The following is a 17,727-nucleotide window of genomic DNA, read 5'->3' on the forward strand; positions in this document are numbered from 1 at the left end:
AGAAGGCTCCAGTAACATGTTATAGCAGCCTTTCCGTACCTAAAGGGGGCCTGCAAGAAAGCTGGAGAGGGACTTTTTTACAAGGGCACATAGCAATAGGACAAGGGGTAATGAATTTAAACTGAAAGAGTGTAGATTTAGAGTAGAACATAGGAATAGATTAGAATATAAGGAAGAAATCCTTCACTATGAGGGTGGTGAGCCAGGTTGCCCAGAGAGGCTGTGGATGCCCCATTCCTGGAAGTGTTCAGGGTCAGGCTGGATGGGGCTTTGAGGAACCTGGTCTAGTGGAAGGTGTCCCTGCCCATGGCAGGGGGGTTGGAACTGGATGATCTTTAAGGTCCCTTCCAACCATAACCATTCTATGATTCTATGATCATGAGATACAGAATTGAGTCAGTTTCAATTTTTGGAAGGACAGGTAGGGAATTGAAAGAAAAAAATATTTATAACTATACAAAGAACTGTGATTTGAAACAGTCAAGTGTTTCCATGCTCCTAGTGAATAAAGAAAAAAACTTGGAGCTTAAAGGAAATACTTCCAGGGGTGGGTTGCAGTTCTTTATTTCTGATTCATAGGTATATATACACATACAATGATATAAGATATCCTTGTATTGCTTAATCTATAATTTAAGTCAGCATAGGTCTTTTAACAAAAAAAAAAAATTGCAACTATTAATTTATATTTGATCTCAGCACTCTGATACACAGTAGAAAAAATCCATATATAAAAGATTATATCTGTGCAATTATATGTACTATATACCTCTTTCAACAAACTACTGATGTATTAATATTGATACATTGTTGTTAGTATAGTATATAATTGCCATATCATAACATTAAAAAACTTTTCAAAATATATTCATAAGCAAAGATAACCGCACCTTGATCTTGCAATCATTTTTGCACCATCACATTGATGCTCCATTTTGTTTTAATGTGACATTTGGCTTAAACAAATTCCTTCTGTCTCAGGGTGCCACTATTAGTCCACTCACATTAATAATATTAATACATGTGTATCTTTGCTGTTTAGTAATTTCACACAAAGCCTTTAGAATTAAACTCACCTCTGAGCTGACATCCACCACTAAGACCACAAATCTCTTATACCTCACTTACATCTCAAACAGTGCATAAAGTTTTGTGCTGAACTTCTGTTTTGTGGTGAAATTCTCTTTTAGCAAACACTTCTCTCACCTATAGCAAAACACGAGTCATCTGGCTCATTCTAGGTGGCTTAAACTACAGGTCTACAGAAGATGTGACTTCATGCTACTAAATGCTTTTAATAGTTTAGATCTAGGTGAAGCTTAATTAGCATCTGGAAGTCAATACAAATATTAATCTGTACATAAAACATTATCCCCAATATACTAAGTGACAGCACTTTTATAAGGCAGACACAAGCCAAGATTCAAATATCTGAGAACAGGTGGAAACTACCAGTTCCTAATTTAGGGCAAGGTTATAGAGCAGCAACAATGATCAGCAGGATTAGGCCCCTCCTCTGTGAAAATTAACGGGAACTGACAGAAAGATGCAATACAGCAGGCTAGCTAGTGTGACAGAGATACAATGCACCACCTGTCAGTACAGAGCAAGGACTGCAGAGGTGCAGATATTTTAGTTTTGATGCTGGCAGATAAAGCATTTAGCAAGTTCCTGCCTTTCTGACAATTTTGTCAATCTTCATTACAGTAGCTGAACAACTGTGCGTGCAATGACGGATGCTTGCTTCCTTGCTTGCAGACTACCTTGCACATACAAGATACTGACTGACAGAGATGGAAATGTGCAAATCACAGAACAAAAATATCAATCTTTTAAATGAAGGACAAAATACATTCTTCACTCTCAGTTTAGATAATACTGAAAAATCAAGGCTCATGCTATCCTGCCTTTTGCTTAAACTTTATTCCCCAAGAAAACTTGCTTGTCTTCTCTTTCATTAATAATTCTGGACTAGAAGCAGGACTGGAGTTAATGCACACATAAAAGGAAGGTGCAAATTATCTTGAATTGTCTAATGACTTACTTACAAAGTAGAGAATCCACAAATGTAATTCTAGGACATATGAGAATCTTGTGAAGATAAGAATAATATTTCAGAGAGCACATAACACTATTACTTCTGTTAGGACATCCCAAAAGGCAGGTGAGTCAGCAGGTTTGGAAAGTGCATGCGTGTGTTCATTAGGGGAAGAGAAAGCATTAGTCATGTTCTCGATTCTTGTCCTTTTAAAGCAGACAAGCGGAATTCACTCAACAATTAATTTGCACTCTCTTGCAAAAGAATGGTCTGAGAGACTGCAGTTATTTTCCAGTGAGTATGAGGATTTACTGCAGTGTCTTTTGTGCCAGTACACAGGACAGCAGCAAATAAGAAATGCTTAGGTTTTTTTTTTCCTTTACATGTTTCCACTGCTGTGTTCTATGACACAGACAAACTGCATTGTAATATTTATTTTTTTAATATTAGATACATTTTGAATAATACTTTGACACCTATTCCTAACAAATGAGTGTGACTCCCAACTGTAGATTTATATATTTAACCTTCAGTTGTTAGTAGGAAATAATAAGTATTTGTTTCATATTCATAGCAGCAATAGCCTTTATAACTGGAGTTAGGATGCCATTTGAAGACTCATGACTTAAAAAAAAAGTTCTGGAAAAACAGATTTAGAAAACAACAACAACAACAACAATGAATTAATGCTCTAAGGCTTTTAGAATATATGACAATCATTTACAGGATTAGCTGCTTCTATAAAAGCCAGCCCTAAAATAAAGATACTAAACTAAATTATTAAAATAAAATTAATTTCAGTTACTCATTTTTCCTCTGGGAAGTCTCTTTGATGACTATTATTTTTTTCAGTATATCAGTCTTTTCTGTTACTGAATAAAAAAGTCGTTAGGGCTAAATGAACATGGAAAGACTTTCCAGACAGCAAGAAACAGACAAATTCAAGAAAGTCCTGCATCATTTCTAGAATTATTTTTAAACAGTAAAGTTGCTGCTGCTCTGCGATACAACCAAGCTAACATTTACTGTAACAATAACTATTCTGTTTAGCTATGCATAAACATGAATATGCTGAAGACAAAAATGAAACAAAAATCCACATCCTCATTGACTTGTTCGTGAGGCACACTGTTGGTAAAATGGTGTCCTTTTAAACAGAAATTGCACATACACACAAAACCCAATGCTAGGTAATACAGCTTTCCTACTGAAAACTCTACTTCTGAAAACAACCCAAATACCCAAGCCCCAAATTCCGCTGTTTCCATGGCTATAGGATTGGCCCTTTTGGTTTTCTTGAACTGTTAAATGACATGGAAAAATCATAAACCAGACAAAATTATTCCAAATTGGCTATTGCACATCATGGTCATGGCTGTTTGGGTGATGAAAATCCAAGCAAACATTCTTCTTCAGACGCCTGGCAACGATGCTTTCTATTTCAGTGTCATGTCAAAGCTATATATTTAAGACAAAAAAAAAACAAACACAAAGAAACAACAAAAGAAATCAGTGCTATGAAACACATGGCTAGTCATTTCCCCAATCCTGAGCTCCCGCAAAGTGTTGAGCATCCTCATCTCTCATTTACTTAAATGCATTGGTGTCAAATAATTTACACACATCTTACCTACTACATATGCAAAATACGCATCTTAATAAGATCTGTTACTGTTTTATTGAAATTAGTAACTACATTCCTCGCAATTCCAGTCTGAAGTAGACACTAGATGTGGAAAGACCCACTGGTGGAATGACACCACAGTGTGGCAAGATATGAGTGCCCCTAAAAATGTTTCTAAGTGTACATTTTTGCCAGTTAGTGCAAATCATGTATCAACAAATACTTTAGAAGCATTCTTTAAAATAAGAAGTTGTCATCATAAACATTGCATCAAAATACAATTTTCCTCACAGAATACACAACTATTTAAAGCACCCTCAAATTTTATGAACTGTTACAGAACACACAGGGTTCTTGCACTGTGAATTATTTCATAATGAGTTGGTTTTTTTTAAAGTCATGAGAAAGTGCAAAAGTTGAACAAAATAGAACACAAGAGAGCATGACAACAGATAAAAGCCTTTGGAATAGAAACAAAAAAGACAACAGAAGCAAACTAAGAGCTAGGCAGACTCCAGAGAGGTTTCAGCAGAAAGCATACTGAAGAAAAGTCTGTGTAAAACTGATATTATCATTGTGGAGGCATTTATATTGGAAATCCTATTTCCTGAAGAAATGACACCAGAAATGAGTGATATGACCACAGGAAGATTATTGCCACTTCTGAAGACAGAGTCATATTTATGCACAGACAGCAGGAATTAGCATTAATTTGGCCTCAATTATATTTATTTAAGCTAAATAGGAATTCTCTTCTCATATTGCTTTTTCCTGCCCAGCTTCCCTTTTCAGAAAAACAGGAAAATTGTTCAAGCCACAAAGACCAAAATCATAAATAAATAGTCTTTGACATCTTATTTAATTTCTGTTCTCATACTTTAAAAAAACAGTTCTCATATTGACTCATTACAGAATAAACAGCGCCTGAGGAAAAAAAAAGAAGATGCTCAGAGATTTTATGTTAACTGGTCTAGGAATTAGGAATTTAGCTTATGGTTCTAACCTATGTACCAGGTATACTAGAGTACAATTTTTTTTAAAAAAGTGAAAAGAAAAGTTCCATTTTATTTATGCATCTGTTTGCTATGTGTACTTCTAATTATTTGCCTGCTTATTAATACTCATGTTATTGATGGAATCTTTGACTGAGGAGTCAGGTTTACTATATGCTATTCCTGAACAATATACCAGTGTGAGACATCGGTGTTATTTCTACATACCAGCCAGATGGGTAGGGACAGAAAAGTCCTCAATCACTCCTCCCCTGTACACGCTGGCCAGGAATACCTGCACTCCTGCAATGGCTAGTCCTCTCCTGACATGCTATTCTAGCGATGAACTGTTAGTGCTTGCGTGACACACTACAGCTACAAACACCTTTACTGATGCACAGTAAGAGCAGTGCAGGGTTTTCCTTTCACATGCTTCAGTTATGGTATCAGACAGAGGAACAGCATGCCAGAGGACTGACACATTCCCATTTCCAAGGGAACCAGGCCAGCTTTGAAAGGAAGACATAAGATACTGGAGATTTAATCAGGGAAATAACTATGAAAGAAGCCGAGAAGCACAAAAAGCAAAGAGAAGGAAGATATCGAGAGCACGACCCAGAAATCAAAGTAAAATATATGACTTTTTAGTCTCTGAATGAGAATGACAAGTTTACCACTTTACTATTAATTGAGGATAATGCATTGCACCATCTTAATGCTGATCATGTTGCACTTTTCTGTTTTTCACATAACTTAACCTGAATATCCTCAGGCTAAGAATTCTATCTGACTCTGCTTGGAAATGGTCGAGGACACTTTAAACACATCTGCAATGCAAATATAATAAATCCTAACTTCAGTGCTTTTTCTGCCTGCATGTGCTGAATCAAGTTCCTGAACATAACTATGAAAGCATTTAGGTCTCAAAAAACCTTTATGGAGTCTACTCAGCCTCAGTCCCTAGCAGCATGGTTGTAAAATAATGTCAAGATGTAATGACAGTATTAGGCAAAAATTCTTACTCCTGCTCCACTGAAGTAATTTCTGGATCATTGGAGAGGCAGCTAGTTCTGGGTACAAGGAAAAAGAAGCAGTAGTAAATATTTCTTCTGTTTATTTCTTTCTCTTTTTAAATATGACATCAAATTCGGGGGATGTAATAACTAACTGTAGTGAGCATCTTTGACAGCACAAACACACAAATGTTATTGACAGGAATGTAGTGAACTTAGTGCCTGCAACACAAATTAGTTTGAGTAATAATTTTTTAAGTTATTTCTTTAAGGTGGGGAAGGGAAATGCACTACAGTGACTTCATACATCCAACAACAACAATAATCAGTGATGCCTCATATGAATATTTAGTTCCCCTTTCACTTGCTATGCTGCAGCCTGCATTCTTTTAAATGAAAGGAGTAACAAGAAAGCAGCTTTCTTCCACAGAGTTTTCATTGTCATATACTGCAATGCATTTTAAAATGCTTGAATAGAAGGCAGAGAAGTTGCATTTCAAGGTTGGGCAGGCCTCTTTTCTTTTGTTTAACAAAATATTCAGGTGGTATCAGATAACTATGTATGTGAATTTATTACTTCTGAGGTAGTCTAACTGCTAGAATCAAAAAGCAGTGGTCAGTGTTTTGGTTATTTCTTTGTGGTTATTTTAAAAGCTAGTATCAGGAGAACCAGAGAAAAATGTGTACCACAAAAGAAGAAACTTTAGAAAAAATACGATAAAGAAGAAGCAATAAGATGAAAATTCTGAAGTGCACAAGCTAAAGGAAAGAGACTGAAAACAAACTTCAAAAACTCAAAATCTCTAGTTACAAAAACAGCAGGGGGGGAAATGTCATACTAGAACCTACAGACACAGCTCCCTTCTCTGGAATCTTGTGTATAATACACACGTGAAAAAAAGTGCACTGGATACTTTCTAAGCTCTGTTCGGTCAATCAAGTATTGTGTCTTTCCAGTTAAGGATTTCTGTAGTACTTTACACCATACTGCCTCAGTATGGTAAAGTCAAAGCACAGAATTTAAAGTATCTGATCATCAGCTGATACTGATTTATTAAAGGACCACAGACAACACAATATTATCAAGTATTAATCCACGGGCCTATCCAACCAACACTGGAAAACAGAAAAAGTTACCTACCTACTTTAACTGAGAATGAGGTACAGTAGCTATCCCTAACTTAGTAAATTGTAAAAAATAATTTTTAAAAAGAAATACCTCCTAAAAACTTTATGTATCATCTGACATAATGGGTGAAGGGTAGAAAATGTTTAATGAACCATTTTAATGGTGTAAAAAACTGATTTCAGTCCTCCCCAGGACTATAGAAACAATCATCAAAAAACAGCAAAAACGTTTTTTTTATAGTGTAAGGGTATGATTATTCCTTACTGAGACCCAATGGTACAAAAGCAGGCTGCTTATAGTGAGAGGGGAAGTCAATTCACACATGTAGCAACTTACACAGTAATTGAAACTATGAGCTGATTGCTGTATCAAACACATAATGTACTACTGCATTCAATCTATTCCTGTGAAACAAGTAAATATAATGCCAGCATCCAGCTGAAAGCTATCTTACTTAGCTGTTTCTGAAGTTTCCCTCAGCTCTTCATCCAGTCTGCATGAGTAAAAGTTATTGATATAAAGAAACAAAGAAGCAAGCAGAGCATAAGAGAGAAGCAGAGCAATAGCAGAGCGAAGAACAAATATAGTGCATGCTTCTAAAATAGGCACCCAGTATTATGCACTGACCCTAAAGCTCTTCAGTTCAGTATGATACCATTTATCCCTGTGCTCAACCCACCTTTAATTTGTAACTCCTTACTTAGCTCATTTGGAGGCAGAAACATAAAAGCAGCAAGAATCTGAGGCATGCCCAGTGGACAGAGCTGAAAGCATTCGGTTGCTCTATCAGACAGTATTAAACTAGCTGCAGCCTGGGCCAAGTCAAGGACATTTACAGTTTGGTAAGTTTTATTTGCAAGGGAGGCTGATCTCAACAGCTTGAAGGGGAAAGTAAGATTCCACATCATTGCAAATCCTCTCTCATTCAGCTGTTGAGGTCGCCTGCAGGTGAAAGGCTGTCACACAGATTCACTCCATTATGAGCAGCAGCATGGGCTAGAAAGCAAGTTTTACCTCATTCTTCTCTTAATACACTTCTCTTCATCATACCTTACAAGATAAGAGTGGGTGAAGGAAGAGAAAAGATGTACAAGTTCATATGATACAACAGGCACATTGTATCCCACTTCAGTAAAAACTACCAACTAACCATACAACCCAAATCCTGACAAAACCCTATGTACTTTCTAGCGGTGGGATTCCTCATGACCTAAGTGGTATTTCTGTTCTTGCCAGTGGAGCAATTATGAAGCCAAAAGCTGAATTTTATTTTATTTTGCTACAGGAATCTTTCTCAATTTGCAGCAGAAAGAAAACTATCAGATGAACACTGCTCTCCTCCCTGTGGCATGGGAATAACGACTCACAGTGCCTTGAATGCAGATATCCACTAGATCTTTGTATCACATCATCTTGAAAATGCTTGCCACCAATGGGCACACTTGCTACCTTTCTATTTTTTTCTTCAGCAAAATCATGATCTCTCATCTGGCTGCTGATGACATGAAGTAAGCAGCTCCCTAAAATTTCTTAAGCTCTAAGTCCTAAAGTTTCTTTGGTATTGGTGCTGTGATCATTTCACCTTTGGTCTCAGAGGTGAATGGACTTTCCAAACAGTTTGCAGTCTACAGGGAAGAAAATGTGTGTGTAACACAGATAAGTGTACTGCTATAGAGTCTGTAACAGTAAAACACAGCAAGGAAACAGAGAGAGAAACACACTGAAGTATCAGGTTAAGGTCTGTGTCAATGGAAACTGTAAGAAATTAAAATCTTTACAGGAATCAAAAGAGGAAGGGAAGGAAGGGGAAAGGGATGGAGAGAGCATGAAAAAATTTTAGGGATGTTAAAACATTCTGGACATCTCTTTATCAGGTGACCAATGACCTCTGTGCTCCACATTTTTAGCATCACTCCATGTCTAAAGAAGTTACAGCAGCAAATAAATTTGACCAAAAGTCCCTACAATCCCTGATTTCACAACTGTATTTACTATTCTTAAAAGTGCCACTGCAAGAACTGAGCTTCCCACTTGCTCCCTGGAATTACACCACAAGTATCAGAGCAACCACCAGCTCAATAAAAAAAAATATGCTGCTTTCACAACTACTGTGAGGCAGGTGTGAAAACTCCTGCCTGGGTTGAAGAAATCTACGACAGCCTCAAAAGAAGTGTTCTTCATATCTAGTTGCTGACAAACCATAAGGAAAAGACAATCATACTTGTGTATTTACGCATCAAAATATTTTGTAGAACAGAATGTTTGCCTGTTCAAAACCTAGGACATTTGATAAAAATAATAATAATAAAAAAGCATTCCTGAACAGCATCTCTTTTTAATAATGACCCACGTGAAAACTATGATTGATTTCCCAGGTTTTCAGTCTTGGTATACCATTTCAGTTTGCTGTTTTCAGGTCTGAAAAAAAGCCAGCTGAGGTGAGCAATTCAAATCAACTTCCTACAATTTTTTAACAGGTATCTTTCCTTTAGAAATATCTGCATTTAAAAAGCCTTTACACATAAGAAGCAAGAACTGAGACACTGTGTTTCATTGGTTCTGGGTTAAACCATAAGGAATGGTGAACCTATGGAGTTTCAGTGGTTTTCTGTTGAACAGGCTATCTTTGAATCATTGTTTCAGTTCAAAACTCTGTATGACTAAAACTTAAACCCACTTTTACTTAAATAGTGGTAAAAGCTATGGAAAAATATAGCATAGGTGATATCTGTGGAAGGGTTAAACTTTTTTCGTATTTTCATTCTGCGTTGCAATTAGTGAGTGAACAGTCTATTCCAATTCAGATTATATAGTCAGGGGGCTGATGAAGGGACTCTAAGCCTGAAAGTTTTTCTTCATTTTACCAGCAGTATCATTTGATCCAGTACAAAACCTTACTCTTCCTATAAAAACTGGTTCCCCTAGCAGTATATTTTTATTGTGTTTTGTGTTTCCATTATACAACGTTTTCCTGTTTCTGAGTTTGACAGTGGAATTTTTGTAGAACAACACATACGCATTTGTAACCATACCAGGAAGGGGCTTTCTGTTTTTCCTACAGACTCTGAAACACTATTATTAGTTTGTGGAAATAGTTTCCATCAGAACAAGCACCCGCTTATTGTACATCACTTACTTGACAATACTGTCTGGTATGTGCATGTATTCCATTGGAATCATCTCACGAAGCTCCGCCAACGTGTTGACGTACTGTATCTTACTGCTGAACTTAGAGCTGAAACACAGAAACAACATGTTGACTCCCCCCCCCCAAATCTTTTATGCTATATCAAAAAAAAAAAGAGAAGGCAGGTACTTAATGTGTTAAATAATTAAGCATTTTGTTATTTATATTTCCATTACATAGTTCAGCTGATCATGAGCATACCTGAGTTCTAGTGAGGCTGAAATCAAGCCTAGACCTTTTGCTGTTCCTTGCTTAGGCTGAATCACTGTTATTTAGGACAACTTTATAAATTGTAATGGCTATATACTAGGCAATGCGATTAGTTCTACAGTTTGAAGGAGATGTATTAAAATTCTGAAAAGAATCAAATCCTCTACAGCATCCTTACATGTAAAAAGAAATGGGAAGCATTCACTTAACATGGTCATGATGAATTAACATCAAGTGATGGTGATGAATTAGCATTTATATTTGACACTGATTCTCTTTCAAACATAATAAAACTGAACTTTCTTATTTGTTTAGATGAGTACAGAACTGATTGTGTATGTGCATGTCTATTCTTACTGCAGGGCCTTCTTATGAGGAAATAGTTCTGTTGTTTATTCCAGCTGTGCTATATGATCATTTATTGTGTTTGAGAAATGATCACTGAGAAAAAGGCTAGATTGTTCAGAAAAGACACTTAAAAAAATAAGGCTATTCACTTGCCTAATCTGAATTATTTGATATTTATCAGCTTATGAGAAATCTATCTTGTTCATCTGGCTCATAAAGCAATTTTCCAGATTTAGCTCTGATTGTATTTAGATAGTCTTTTAACATCAGTAACAGTGACAAATGCACATCGACCGTGAATGTTCTTTCATGTGGCCATGAAAACCAGAACATATTCTTCCTATTTACTGCCAATTTGGGAGTATGACCAGCCAACATGAAGCCTCTGAAACAGGTCTGAGCAGAAGGTTACTGCCTCTCCCCTTACCACACATATCTTCCTAATAAGGTAAAGTGAGACAACTGAAACAGGACAACATGAAGGTACTGTGAATAGTTGTTTAAGCTCATCCATTTTAATTTGTCTCTGTACCAGATTATCATCACTAGGCATACACACGGGAGCAGGCCAATGGTCATGTTTTAAGATGCATGAATCACTCACAACTGTCGAGGCAAAGTCATGATAACATACAGATAATTCTTAGCATTTTATCAAAAATGTTAATCATAGTCTGCATCAACTGAACTTCCAGCTAAAGTAGCTTGGCAAGCTGCAAGCCAATCAGAAGCTTCTGAAGTTGGGAAGTAAGGGGGGGGAGAAAAAAAATTTAATAAATCTTTCAAGGGTTAATTTTTCCAGTTGAGGATTCTCCTGGGTCCACTAATTCCACCACAGTGATTGATTTCTGAGTAGTTGCTTCATGTGGGAGTCTGTGTACAGGTATCCCAAATACATGACTGAAAAAAGAAGTCCTTGTTTCTTTCAGACTTTAGGGGAGGAGTGCTGCCAACAGTGGTAAACTACCTATTATTTAAATATTTCCACCAAATGCCAAATATCTTTCACAGACAATTGGTTTATTAGAAATCTAATTTCTTGCCTAACACAGCTAAGATGATCTCTAGTGTGAATACCTGGTCCATAAAGAGTATCTAGGATCTATCTTTGTAGCCACTAGTTCTTTCATCCTTTCAAACAACTGTTTAGTGTTTGTCTGGCAAGATGAGTCACAGACTCCACTGAATGACCTTGCCAGTTTTTGAGGTAGAATTGACTGTAGCACACTCTCGGTTGCTTGACTGTCCTTTGTCATTCCATTGTCTTTCAGTTTCTTGATTCCTACTGTTTTGTGCCACATCTCAGATGAAATAGAATTGAAATTATTTTGCTCATGTTTAGCTATCTCATTGAAATCTCTGCTTGCCTTGGGACCAATTCATTTCTTACTCTAAAATTCCCACTGTTCATGTCAGTGGTTTGGTGAACAGCTCCGGGCTAGCAAGCTAAGCTACAAGCCATTGGTCTTCAATCTAATCAAGTTTCTATCTCCTTACGTTGCTTGTTACTGAACTGACTCTTTTCATGTCTCCGCAGTTTTTTACTCAGCTTTCTCATAGTGCTCTTCTGTCCTCAGTGAGGGTTCAAGTACGTTATGTCATCTTTCACAAAAGTCACATTGGCCATGTGTCCTGCCCACCTTTTTTCAGGTCCCATTTGCACTTCACTTCTTGCACAGAGATCAATCAACTTGGCTGAAATGGAGAGTTTTAACTGGTCTCTATTGTGCCTAGTTCTGTACTGCTAATTTGCTTTGCCAAACTACTTAGAGTGAACCTTTTCCCCTGTTTGGCAATGCAAAACCTCTAGTCACTGCTTCTCAATATTATCATCCTGAATAAATGACTAAGAAATAGGAACAGATGTGGCATATTTGATTTTTTGAAATTTTACTGCCTACTTTTCCTCTGGGAGCAAATAGGATGCCAACAGAAGTAACTCAGACACCAAATGCAACTCAGTGAATCCTCATAATTACTGTTGATAATTCCAAGTATTGTTTCCTTGTTACTCTAGTACTTTTAATTGTCACTTTCTACTTGGTATTAAAGACACCACATCTGAAAGAAGAAGCTCTGTTATGACACTGCCTGTCGCACTTTGGCAGCGATGGGAGAACTCTTGTGCTTCCCCATCCCAGTGTCACCCTGTCAGGACAGAGCACCCTGCGACAGACACCTCCAGTGTCCTCATCTGCAGCCTGGGGACAGATCTGTCTGAGGTCTGCCATGACATATGTTATTCGCTGGGTGGCTTCTGTAGACTATGCTGCTTCTCTTTCCTGAAGCAACTCTTTTTCACACCTGCCAGTCTGCTCTCCGTGATCTCAGGATTTCAACTGCATACGTGCCCATCTTCTTCAACACTTTGTGAGGTCTTCAGGGTCTGTGTTTCTTTGCTTTTTTACTAATCAAAACATTATTTTTGGTGACATTAAACCTTTTTTGGAACCGGAACTCTTACACATTCAAACAGCTCAGGGTGCTGGCAGTCCTCTTGCATGAGCAGTAACTAATTTTTTTTTAAACCCAGAGTTGCAGCTTAATCTTGTCCTGTAGCCAGGACTTTTTTCATGAGGTGATTATCATTACATGCAGACTCCGCTTCTACATGCCTTTTAGCTGGGCTTGGAACAAAGGCTATTTTAAGGGACTAACTCCCAGTTCTGCATACACATACAGGTTTATGATATCATTCCTGTGATGTGTGCAACTAGACACTCATAAATCAGAGGTTTTCTTCCACTCACTTTAGGAAAGTCAACTTCAGCTGCCAAAATCCCAACATTAACTGTAAAACGAGTATTCTTCAGTGAAAGACTAACAGCCATGCTTGATGATTTAAGGTGTTTCTGTATTCTTAGGGACATAGAAAATCACTGGGATTCACTACATACCTTATAAAAGGTCGTGTCACAGCCAGAATTGTCCTGATAAACCATGATGGATGAACAATTATAAATGATTTCAAATTCTTCCGTAATCTAAATAAAAAAGAAATGGTTTCTTAAAAAAAAAACCAAAACCCACAAAGCATACAGAAAGATCATATACAGTGAACGCTGTCATACAGGGGAGTAACAGAAATGGACAGTGCTTAAAATAATGGCTGTGGATCAGAAAGGAAAATACTACTCACCGTCGATCAATCATCTGGTAACATTTTTTCATCCAACCCAGTCCAGGCATCCTTCTTCTTGGTGTTGCTCCATTCAAGTAGACAATCATATAATCTTCAGCTACCATCAGCTCTAAGGTACTGATTACATAGCTGATAAAAGTAGAGATGTAAGTGAGCATGTGCTTTACATTAGCCACTTAAGCCCAAACTAAATCCATCTACTAGGAATAAATCAAGGCAGACTAAGCAATTTATGACAAGACAGTATTTTCTTTTCCTTTAAACCAATGCAAGCATTTAGCACTGGTCACCATGCTACCTATAGATGTATAACTAGAAAACCACAATCTTATCTGCATCTTCAGAAATATGTGGTTTCCTTATAAAGGTAGTTTCATAGTGAGTTTTCAAATCTCACAGGTGACTTCGCTTTTTCTTAAAAGGGCATTAAATCATGAGATTTTGCAAGGGAGAGCATGGCAGGACCATGTGAAATTCCAGGAACATCTGAAATTAAATGTTGAGAAACTTCTCTTCACTATTAATCATCATGTTTGCTCAATGCAAAAATAATAATGGTCAGGAGAAGATACTTGTCTAAAATTCTTGTGATCCTCACACTAGTGCTACTGAGTCTGACTGCCAACTACAAACACTTTGAATCTCAAGGCTAATAAAGCTTGTCCATCAACCTGCCTTCTGATGGGACAGAGCACTCCATGGCATCACTTCATTTTGTGAGCAAACCATTCCAAACACTCATTAAATTCCTCTGCTCAGCAATGGTAATTCAGACAGAACAGTGCTCTTGGGGCCAAACTCACCCTACCTAGAAGAGCACAGTACTCAGTCAAAAGGAAGGGTAGCTTTAAATTCTTGTCCAGGGCTATAAATGCAGATGCTCCACTCAGTAGTCCCTGCCTCACTTGAAAGTTGTTCATCACAGGAATGTTCAAACTGTTCTCCCCACTATCCAGCCCCAAGGCATGTCTATGTAAAACTACAGCGAAAAATCATGAGTCACACCTTAAAAACCTGAATGCCTGAGTGTCCTCACTACAAAAGGCAGCTCTATCCCTGAGCATAATGGCCCCTTTCACAGGTGTATGGGAATGACTCACAGTCTAATCTGACCCTTAAATTCCTTAAGAAGCAGCTTCTTTAGAAGAATAGTAGGAAATCTAGTTCTCATAAAGAGAGTGATGTTTTACCTGGGCATAAAGTAAGTAGCCATTAACTGACCAGTTCCATGCATTTGATAAATCCCATCTAAATCACTACTTACTCAATGCTTTTCACTGCTCTCTTTCTCACCTTGCAGTTGTGCATTCCCTGCTTTTGCCTGACATTTGTAAAGGCTCATGTCTAACAGTGAAACATCGAAGTGAGGGATTGTGTGGATGTTCTGATGCAAAAAGCTTAATTAAACTGAATCTACTGACGATTTGGCAAGTTATGAAATTAGGCCTTCCCATAGGGCACAACATCTGGTGCTTTAAAGGCATTTAGACACTGAAACATACAGAAAAGTGTGTACAAGTACTTCTCAAAACACTACAAGGCTGTCAGTTATAGAAAGAGAGACAGTCTGAAAAATGTCTGTATTTCCCTCGGTGCAAAGGGAATTGTAAGTGTTATGTATAATCAGTTATAAGAAGAACACTTATGCATACTTCTGATCAGGAATAAAAGTATTATGACAAAAAGGAATCTCTGCTAGTTTTTTAGTCAGATCTCACTTATCTCATGTACTTTAACTCAACAGCTCTTATTCACTGTGGGTGGAATTAGATCATTTTGATCGTTAGATCATTTCAGGGATGCTGAGCTCTCCTGCAAACCTTACCTAACTGGTAATTTCTTATTATCTGGTAATAATGTTAATTTCTTTATTATTTTAAAAGATGGACAGAATTTTTCTCATTGACTAGAACAATTCACTCACTCTGAAAGCAAAGTGCTGGTTTTGATTTTCAAAGTGTAGTATTTCAAGTTGTGAAATTTCTTTTTAAAAACTTTTAATCTCTAGACTGTATCAGGCAGCCACAAATGAAACAGCAGAATTTTCTGTGTGGTTCTGCATCATCTAGAAGAAGTGCTATAAATGATGCCGTCTCAAGAGTTTTGGCTCAAACCCAACTCTTCAAAGACAGTTTTACAGGATTAGTCAAGTTAACAAATAGGAAGCAAGGTAATTGGGAATGTGAATGGAATCCAGAAGGGCAAGTAACCGCGAAACTCAGGAACAATCGAAGGCAGTTGTTAAACAGAAACTAGAGGTGGCTTATATACTACAAGTGCACAATTATCTATCAGAAACATGCTGTATAAAAAATGAGAAGAGATTTAGTGATTTGCAGGTGTCTCCAGACCCCTATATAATTCAACAGTAAAGAATTCACAAATATTTAAATCTAACAGTTATTGGATATGTTGTAAACTGTCACACTCCCTCTACTTCAATGCAATTAACAGGCCTACAACTGAAAGAAAGGGGTGCTGACTTTCCCTTTTCTTGTTGTCTTACAGAAACTGTCTATAAGCCTTAAAATAAGGTGAAGGTTCATAACCAGCCTGAACTCTCTCTTACACTACTACCTCAGAAAAAGACAGTGAGCTGTAAAATTGACTTTAGCAATATCCTTAAGTGATGTGGAAAAGTCTCTTAAGGCTTGAAATGGCTTTCTCTGCAAAGTCCATTTACCACCACCTCCATCTATGAACAAGGGTCTTGGGTGAAGTCAAAGAACATCTGTTTAATGTCAGTTGTGGTTACTCTCAGCTGTGTTCCCTAGTTAAAACCACTGTAGTAATTCCTCCCCTCTAAATCACTGGGCATTGTGTAAATCAGTTACTGTAGATGACACGGGGGTCTTAGCAGCCCTACCAGACAAATGCTAGCCATTGGTCTGACTTGGAACTAAAGCACTCTCAATCTCATTTTTCACAAGTAGACACAATCTTGAAGGCACTGCCTGTCACTACGTGGATCTTCAAGGACTGGAGGTTTAAGGAGACTGGGTCTGTGCTCTTGGGGCCTTGTAAGATGCAAATGGTGAAGGCCAGTCCTCTGCTGGCTTTAGAAATTACTTACTGGGTTTTAGCATAGAAAACGCTTGAATAGTTGATTTTTTTTAACAGCTGTAAGTGGAAGGAGCTGGAGGCACTTCAGAGGAATGCTGCCTTCACAATTTTTGGCTGCCAAACCAAGTTGCTATTAGGAGTAATTTTCCTGTGATAAATTTGGGTTCAAGTGGCCACATTTGTGTCCTGCCCCACTGGGCCCTGGCACTTATAATGGAACCAGAAGCAGCTGGAGTCAGGTAAAATACTTGAGCTGTTTGTGTCAGCAACTGTCATTTTTCCTGTATTTTTTAAAAAAGTGTCACAAAATGGTCCTTTGACTCCTAAACACAGCCACAACATATAGTAAAAACATGGTAAACAGTGATACATCATGATAATATATAATAAACAACAAAAAGTGAAAACAGTGTGGTGGCTTAAGTCCCTGCTGATTGTTCTCAGCAAGGGCTGAAAATCACCAGTTAAACAATGCAATGATTGGAGGCCCAAGAAGCTGAATGTACTGCATTCCTTGACATCTAGGGAGATACTACAGTCAGATTTGGTCCTGACAAATATGCCTTAATTTGGGAGTGTGAGTAGGTAAAGAATACCAAAATAATACTCCACTGAGTAGTTTATCTAAAACTGCTATTTTCCTTGTCATTCAGATCATTACCCTTCTGATGACCAAAATTACCTCTTAATTAAAGACAGGTTATCTCTCACTACATAATTATGACTACTAACTCAGAAGAGTCTTGTCACATTGCTCACATATCACTCACAGGAAAAGATTTTCCATGACATAGTTGTAATCAGTTCGACTGCTGTCCGGCAAGAAGCATGCCGCAAACACAATGATAGCATTCAGACCATCTCCATAGTATCCTGTGGAAAAAATGAAAAGGTATTTTTATCTTTGTCAAAGGCTTTTAACAAGATAAATTTAAAAAGAAAACTCAAAGTTCTGGAAGAGAGCTACTGTGTCTACTGCTG

General features: G+C 37.5%; 1 protein-coding gene across 1 annotated transcript in view; it reads right to left on the reverse strand.

The window, feature by feature from the left end:
- Positions 1-547: 547 nt before the first annotated feature.
- PRUNE2 (prune homolog 2 with BCH domain) overlaps positions 548-17,727 on the reverse strand; it is a 146,914-nt gene continuing 129,734 nt past the window's right edge. Inside the window, exons 13-19 of the mRNA XM_075020057.1 lie at positions 17,517-17,619; positions 13,681-13,812; positions 13,439-13,525; positions 9,933-10,031; positions 7,811-7,846; positions 5,677-5,724; positions 548-3,496 (exon numbers count right to left, since the gene is read on the reverse strand). Coding sequence (XP_074876158.1) covers positions 3,475-3,496; positions 5,677-5,724; positions 7,811-7,846; positions 9,933-10,031; positions 13,439-13,525; positions 13,681-13,812; positions 17,517-17,619 — 527 coding nt within the window. The 3' untranslated portion in view covers positions 548-3,474. The remainder of the gene's footprint in view (positions 3,497-5,676; positions 5,725-7,810; positions 7,847-9,932; positions 10,032-13,438; positions 13,526-13,680; positions 13,813-17,516; positions 17,620-17,727) is intronic.

This window comes from Buteo buteo, chromosome Z, assembly GCF_964188355.1.
Source record: "Buteo buteo chromosome Z, bButBut1.hap1.1, whole genome shotgun sequence".
Classification (NCBI taxonomy): domain Eukaryota; kingdom Metazoa; phylum Chordata; class Aves; order Accipitriformes; family Accipitridae; genus Buteo; species Buteo buteo.